At 40.1% G+C, this 8,515-nt stretch overlaps 1 protein-coding gene across 2 annotated transcripts in view; it reads left to right on the plus strand.

Moving 5' to 3' along the window:
• zgc:153012 (uncharacterized protein LOC777626 homolog) overlaps positions 1 to 8,515 on the plus strand; it is a 25,310-nt gene extending 16,795 nt beyond the window's left edge. Inside the window, exons 3-4 of one of the 2 annotated variants that reach the window (XM_049570863.1) lie at positions 6,067 to 6,115; positions 8,019 to 8,515. In XM_049570863.1, the coding sequence (XP_049426820.1) occupies positions 6,067 to 6,115; positions 8,019 to 8,168 (199 nt within the window). In that variant the 3' untranslated portion in view covers positions 8,169 to 8,515. Of the gene's footprint in view, positions 1 to 6,063; positions 6,116 to 8,018 lie in introns of both variants that reach the window. The other variant, XM_049570862.1, reaches the window with a different exon arrangement.

Consider the following 8,515-nt stretch of genomic DNA (forward strand, 5'->3'; position numbering starts at 1 on the left):
TGGGTCCATACTTGATCACTTGGATTGTTTGCATATTCCTGTGTTAGTTGTTTAATTTTTCCTCAGTGTTTTTCTGCTTGCAATTCCTGTTTCTTCTTGTAGGAGGAGTATGATATAATTTTTCCTCTGATTACTGCCTTCCCAGTTTCCCATATTAAAGATGGAGATAAAGTTGGAGAGTCATTGTCTTCAAGAAAGTTTGCCCACTCCCGTCTCACCATTTTGTCAAAGCGCCATGTTGGGGGCCGTTTATGGATGGTTTCTATTTGCAGATTGAGTGATATTGGTGCATGGTCGCTGATAATGATCGGGTGTATTTTTGTGGTCATTTTTTGTGAGATGGAGTTATTTAAGAGAAAAAAGTCAATTCTTGAAAATGAGCGATGCACAGGAGAGAAGAAAGTATATTCCCTCTTCGATGGGTATTTGAGTCTCCAGCCATCGCCAAGCCCAAAATCATCCATATATTCCTGTATTACCTTAGCCAATTGTGATTGCTTTGTGTGTACTGAGTTACTAGATCGGTCTAATGAAGCATTTAGGACTGTGTTAAAGTCTCCTCCTATTATAGTTGTCGAGCTGTCTGACAGGTTAGATAGTAAAGAGAAGATTGTGTGAAAGAAGGCTGGATCATCATTATTAGGGGCATACAGATTAACGATTGTATATAATTTGTTATAGATTGTTGCCTGAATAATGATGTAGCGGCCTTCTGGGTCTGTTACCGTGCTGTTTAAAGTAAATGGTAGTCTCTTGTGGACCATGATAGAGACACCTCTTTGTCTGTTGTTATAGCAGGATGAAAAAATTTGATTAAAATTTGGATCTTTAAGAGATTTTTCTTCTGACTTTAGCAAGTGGGTTTCTTGTAGGAGAAAAATATCTGTTTTCAATCTTGTGACAAAGTCCATCACTTTAATTTTTTTCGCCTGTGAGCGGATGCCATGTACATTCCAGGAAACCAAGTTTAGGTGTGACACTGACAAAGTGGGGGTTTTATCATACTGTGTGTGGGTATGGAGAATAATCTGTGTGTGTTTCTAAGTGAGTTTCTATCTGCGTGGATTTTGCATGAGTATATGTAATTGTTAAGTGTATGTATTACAGTCAACCGTTGTGCCATGGTGAAGCACCGTAGAGTTATGGAGCAGAGCATTAGAATACAAGCATGTTCAACAACCAGAAGCGCCTGCGCCTTGAGGTATTTAGAGAACCTGAAAAGACAAAGGGGTTACATGGAGTGTATTTGTGTGTGAGGTGAGGGGGAGTGAGTGAGAGGGATAGGGGGAGGAAGAGGGGAGGGGAGATGAAGGAGGGGAAAAACAAAGAGGAGGAAAGGGAGGATACTGGGTGGAGTATGTGAAGTGTACATTCACACCCTGTGAGATTTTTTTTTCCTTTTCACTAAGTCAGTGTTGTGTTCATTATATATACATATATATCCATATATCCACATGTACATACAAATACATCTGCATATATATATACATACATACATACATACATATATACCAGGGCCGCACAATTAATTGCATTGCAATCGCAGGAATGCTTAATTATCTGTTGCAGGAGAAATGTGTCAGAGTGCCACTTTGAATGAAATATACATACATATATTTATTTATTTCAAGAATAGTGCAGCCCCAATATATACAGTACAGGCCAAAAGTTTGGACACACCTTCTCATTCAATGCGTTTTCTTTATTTTCATGACTATTTACATTGTAGATTCTCACTGAAGGCATCAAAACTATGAATGAACACATGTGGAGTTATGTACTTAACAAAAAAAGGTGAAATAACTGAAAACATGTTTTATATTCTAGTTTCTTCAAAATAGCCACCCTTTGCTCTGATTACTGCTTTGCACACTCTTGGCATTCTCTCCATGAGCTTCAAGAGGTAGTCACCTGAAATGGTTTCCACTTCACAGGTGTGCCTTATCAGGGTTAATTAGTGGAATTTCTTGCTTTATCAATGGGGTTGGGACCATCAGTTGTGTTGTGCAGAAGTCAGGTTAATACACAGCCGACAGCCCTATTGGACAACTGTTAAAATTCATATTATGGCAAGAACCAATCAGCTAACTAAAGAAAAACCAGTGGCCATCATTACTTTAAGAAATGAAGGTCAGTCAGTCCGGAAAATTGCAAAAACTTTAAATGTGTCCCCAAGTGGAGTCGCAAAAACCATCAAGCGCTACAACAAACTGGCACACATGAGGACCGACCCAGGAAAGGAAGACCAAGAGTCACCTCTGCTTCTGAGGATAAGTTCATCCGAGTCACCAGCCTCAGAAATCGCAAGTTAACAGCAGCTCAGATCAGAGACCAGATGAATGCCACACAGAGTTCTAGCAGCAGACCCATCTCTAGAACAACTGTTAAGAGGAGACTGCGCGAATCAGGCCTTCATGGTCAAATAGCTGCTAGGAAACCACTGCTAAGGAGAGGCAACAAGCAGAAGAGATTTGTTTGGGCCAAGAAACACAAGGAATGGACATTAGACCAGTGGAAATCTGTGCTTTGGTCTGATGAGTCCAAATTTGAGATCTTTGGTTCCAACCGCCGTGTCTTTGTGAGACGCAGAAAAGGTGAACGGCTGGATTCCACATGCCTGGTTCCCACTGTGAAGCATGGAGGAGGAGGTGTGATGGTGTGGGGGTGTTTTGCTGGTGACACTGTTGGGATTTATTCAAAATTGAAGGCACACTGAACCAGCATGGCTACCACAGCATCCTGCAGCGACATGCCATCCCATCCGGTTTGCGTTTAGTTGGACGATCATTTATTTTTCAACAGGACAATGACCCCAAACACACCTCCAGGCTGTGTAAGGGCTATTTGACCAAGAAGGAGAGTGATGGAGTGCTGCGGCAGATGACCTGGCCTCCACAGTCACCGGACCTGAACCCAATGGAGATGGTTTGGGGTGAGCTGGACCGCAGAGTGAAGGCAAAGGGGCCAACAAGTGCTAAACACCTCTGGGAACTCCTTCAAGACTGTTGGAAAACCATTTCAGGTGACTACCTCTTGAAGCTCATGGAGAGAATGCCAAGAGTGTGCAAAGCAGTAATCAGAGCAAAGGGTGGCTATTTTGAAGAAACTAGAATATAAAACATGTTTTCAGTTATTTCACCTTTTTTGTTAAGTACATAACTCCACATGTGTTCATTCATAGTTTTGATGCCTTCAGTGAGAATCTACAATGTAAATAGTCATGAAAATAAAGAAAACGCATTGAATGAGAAGGTGTGTCCAAACTTTTGGCCTGTACTGTATATATACATGCATACACACATCTTTTGGTCTTTTTTTTATTTATTTATTTTTTATCCCTTTTATGATACAATTAAGCTATGGTTCTACTTTGTTTTGTGGTTTTAGGGGCTCTTATCTCACTTAGAAGAGCCATGGGGTGGTGGTAGAGTGGCGGAACAGCTGCCCATCTATGTATAATTTGTCGACCACAAGAGAGGTCCTATTTCCCCTCTACCTGTGCTCTTTTAAAATGGGATATAACACTTTCTGCCTCTCGTAGATTTCCCTGGGGAACTGATCGTTCATACCGAACGAAGTGCCTTTTAGCTCTCGTCCTTTATTCTTAACGAGCATTTTCTGCTGATAATGTTCGAATTTGGCGATGATAGGACGAGGACGCTGACCTCCTCGGGGTCCGAGCCTGTGGACACGGTGAAAGGTGATGTTGTTTACAGTCTCCGTCGGGATCTTGAGGGCCATCACCATGAACTTTTTTACCTGGACTTCTGGGTTGTCTGGTGTGCTCTCCGGGATGCCAGAAACGATTAAATTGTCTCTCATGCTTCTGGACTGCACGTCGAGGACAGTTTCCTTCAGGAGTTTATTTTCCTTTTTGAGGAGATCTACATCTGAAGTGACCGCCGCTAAGGTGGAGCGGAGTTCAGTGTTGTTTTGCTGCAGGTCGCTAATCTGCTGGTAAGTGAACTCCAAGCTTACCTTCAGGTCTTTTATCTCCTGGTGGAGCATACCGAGCACTTCTAGCTTCTTGTTGATGGATTCCAAGATGCTAAATTCGGAGGATAATAAGTCTTGTGTATTGGTGGCTGAGTCGGTCTTCTTCCTCTTATTGGGGTTGTCGGCAGGACCCTCCATGACGCACTCGTAGTAGTAGTGATCAATAAACTCTTCTAGGTCCTCCACTCTGGCTGATGGTGCAGGCTGGAGTTGTCACCCGTTAGGTAATTATATTTGTTTGGCTAGTTTGTTGATATCTAATCTAGCAGCTAGGCGCCGCCATGTTGAATCTCAAAATCTCACAGTGGTCTCGCGGTTTCACGCTGCCATCCGGTCCTGCGACTACTTTCTCAAGGATCTTTGACATAAAGGGAAGATTAGATATTGGTCTATAGTTGGCTAACACCTCTGGATCCAGGGTGGGCTTTTTTAGTAGAGGTTTAATTACAGCTACCTTAAAAGACTGTGGTACATAGCCTGTTAATAAGGATATATTGATCATATCTAATATATGAGTGTTAACTAAAGGAAAGACCTCCTTAAGTAGCCTGGTTGGGATGGGGTCTAAGAGACACGTTGATGATTTAGATGAAGAAATCACTGCGGTCAATTCTTGAAGAGAAATTGGAGAAAAGCAATCTAAATATATATTAGGTTTTACAGCTGTGTTTGAGGTTAGATAGGTACTATCTGAGGACAGGAGGTCATGAATTTTGCCTCTAATAGTTAGAATTTTGTCATTAAAAAAGCTCATAAAATCATTACTGCTAAGGGCTAAAGGAATACAAGGCTCAATAGAGCTTTGACTCTCAGTCAGCCTGGCTACAGTGCTGAAAAGAAACCTGGGGTTGTTCTTATTGTCTTCTATTAATGCTGAGTAATAGTTTGCTCTGGCATTGCGGAGGCCCCTCTTATAAGTTTTGAGACTGTCTGTCCAGATTAAACGAGATTCTTCCAGTTTGATTAATCGCCAATTCCTTTCAAACCTTCGCGATATTTGTTTTAACTTACGGGTTTGAGAGTTATACCAAGGAGCGAACTTTCTTTGCTTTGTTAACTTCTTTTTAAGAGGAGCTACAGAGTCGAGTGTTGTTCGCAGCGAGCCTACGGCGCTATCGACAAAATGAAGTTGGTACGGGAAACCTCTGTTACTGAAGGACTTGGTATTGAATTTAATGACAGAGTAATCATTTCCTTAAATTTTGCGACAGCACTATCTGATAAACATCTAGTATAGTAACTGTTGCTGAGTGGCATGTAATCGAGTAAAAAAAAACAAAAGTAATCAGATAATCATCCGATAGCGAGGGATTCTGTGGAAAGACTGTTAGGTTATCAATTTCAATTCCATACGTCAGAACTAGATCGAGGGTATGGTTAAAACAATGAGTAGGTTCATGTACAGCCTGACTGAAGCCAATGGAGTCTAATAATGAGATAAACGCGGTAGCCAGGGAGTCATTATCAACGTCGACATGAATGTTAAAATCGCCTACAATAATAACTTTATCTGATTTAAGAACTAAACTGGATAAAAACTCTGAGAATTCAGATACAAATTCAGAATACGGGCCAGGAGCACGGTACACTATAACAAATAAAAGTGGCTGCGAGGTTTTCCAGGTCGGATGTAAAAGACTAAGAACAAGGCTTTCAAATGAATTATAATCTAGTTTAGGTTTAGGGCTGATTAACAGACTAGAGTTAAAAATGGCTGCAACTCCCCCTCCTCGGCCGCTGCCTCGAGGAATGTGGGTATTATTATGACTGGGAGGAGTGGACTCATTTAGACTGACATATTCATCTTGACACAGCCAGGTTTCAGTGAGACTGAGTAAATCAATTTGATTATCTGATATTAATTCGTTTACTAACACTGCTTTAAACAGAGTCAGTGTTACACTCAAAAGTCAACTTATTGTCAAGTATGGTGCCCAAATATTTATATGACACCACAACTTCAAATTCCTGCCCACTGATAACAGTAAACAGTAACACTGTAAAAAGTTGAAGCGTTAACACTGTGGACGGTTGAAGTGTCAGTTACTGTCTGTCTGTGTCTTTCAGCAGTTCCAGTAACAGTCTGATTGCCATCGACAACAAAATCGAGCAAGCCATGGTAAGTTTGATCTAATGTAATCTCTTTTTTTTTGGGGGGGGGGGGGGTTCAGCCTTTTTTTAATTGATAGGACAGACAAGTGTGAAGGGGAGAGAGAGAGGGAGTGACATGCAGCAAAGGGTCACAGGCTGGAGTCGAACCACTGCGGCAACAGCCTTGTACATGGGGCGCCTGCTCTACCACTAAGCCACCGGTGCCCCGATATCTAATGTAATCTAACTGTGATTCTACTGTAGTTTTAATTTGATTCTACTGCAGTTTTATTGTGATTCTACCGTACGTTTTTTTTTTAATACTTTTATTGCAATAAATTCATGTTGCATTTTACAACTACATTCCATTCAATATTTACATGTTAATTGCAATTTCTTTTTTTTCTCCCCCCCCCCCAATACATAATATATATACACCCAGTGAAACAAACTGTTTTTATCTTTGTCCAGATACACGCATACATACATTCTTATCTGGACCTCTGTATGCTTATAATCATAAGCATAAAAATGTGCACATATGTATACACATTCAGATTTAATACAAAGATGAGAAGCAAAACCAAGGCACAAACCAACAAAAAAAAAAACAAACCAACAAAAAAACAAAAAACAAATAAAGGGGGTGGGGTTGGTGTGTGTGTGTGTGTGTGTGTGTGTGTGTGTTCCTGTGTAAATGTGAATCTGCTTCACAAACCATTCACAATACAATGATCATGTCTGTCTTATTCATAAAATTCATTATTTAATTCATTTGATTCATTAATGACCTCATAGCTCGTCCACTTAATCCATCGTCTTCTGTGCTCGGATTCTTCATTTCTAACTCTATAATTTACCCTCTCCATTTCACAAATCTCTCTTATGATTAACATCCATCTTTTAATTGATGGACTTCCAGATTTTAGCCACATCCTTGTGATCTGTTTCATAGCTGCAGTTCTCAGAATTCTATAGAGATACTGATCTCTTTCCTGTGACAGCTCAGGTGGAGATTTTCCTAGAATAATATGCACAGGATTAATTGCTTTTTGTATTTGAAATATACTCATGATAGTTGTTATCACTGAGTGCCAAAATATTTTTAATACAAGACAGAAAAAGAAAATATGTGAGTGGTTTGCCTTTGTCTCCCCGCACTTTCTCCAACAATTCGACGTCACAGATGTGTTAATTTTGGAATGTACCTCTGGTGTAATAAAAAATCTTATAGTTTCCATGAAAATTCTTTCCAATACTTAGAGTTTGTTGTTTTGTGAATCTCTGCACATTTGCTTCCATTCTTCTTTGTTAACCTGCTGTCCTAGTTCAGACGTCCATTTTTGTTGAGTTTTGTTTGTTTCCGCGTCCGTACTATTCTCCAGAATTTTGTATATTTTTGACAGCGAGTTTTTTATTTTCTTATTATGACTTTTGCTTAGAAAGGTAATTAAAGGGGGCATTTCTAAAAATTTTGTAAGGTATGTCCTTGTTTGCAAATATTTATAAAAATTACTTTGTGCCAGATTGTACAACTATAGATTGTACTTGAGTGTGCAAAGCAGTAATCAGAGCAAAGGGTGGCTATTTTGAAGAAACTAGAATATAAAACATGTTTTCAGTTATTTCACCTTTTTTTGTTAAGTACATAACTCCACATGTGTTCATTCATAGTTTTGATGCCTTCAGTGAGAATCTACAATGTAAATAGTCATGAAAATAAAGAAAACGCATTGAATGAGAAGGTGTGTCCAAACTTTTGGCCTGTACTGTACATATATAAATCTTTTTATTCTTTATTAACATTAAAATAATCAGTCACTTTACTGTGGTGTGACTGCGCCCTCTGCTGGCTGAATTGGAGCAGAGCATCTGCCCACATCTATCTCTGTTAATACGATGTGTGTGTGTGTGTGTGTGTGTGTGTGTAGGACCTGGTAAAGAGTCACCTGATGCTGGCGGTCAGAGAGGAGGTGGAGCTTCTGAGGGAGCAAATCAGAGAGCTGCAAGACAGGAACCAACAACTGGAGAGGGAGAACCACATCTTGAGAACACTCACACACAATATACACAACACATAACATACACCGCATCATGAGAACACACACACAGTATACACAACACATAACACACACCACATCCTGAGAACACACACACACAATATACACAACACATAACATACACCACATCCTGAGAACACACACACAATATACACAACACATAACATACACCACATCCTGAGAACACACACACAATATACACAACACATAACATACACCACATCCTGAGAACACACACACAATATACACAACACATAACATACACCACATCCTGAGAACACACACACACAATATACACAACACATAACATACACCACATCCTGAGAACACACACACACAATATACACAACACATAACATACACCACAT

This window comes from Epinephelus fuscoguttatus, unplaced genomic scaffold (genome assembly GCF_011397635.1).
Source record: "Epinephelus fuscoguttatus unplaced genomic scaffold, E.fuscoguttatus.final_Chr_v1 AP022699.1".
NCBI lineage: Eukaryota > Metazoa > Chordata > Actinopteri > Perciformes > Serranidae > Epinephelus > Epinephelus fuscoguttatus.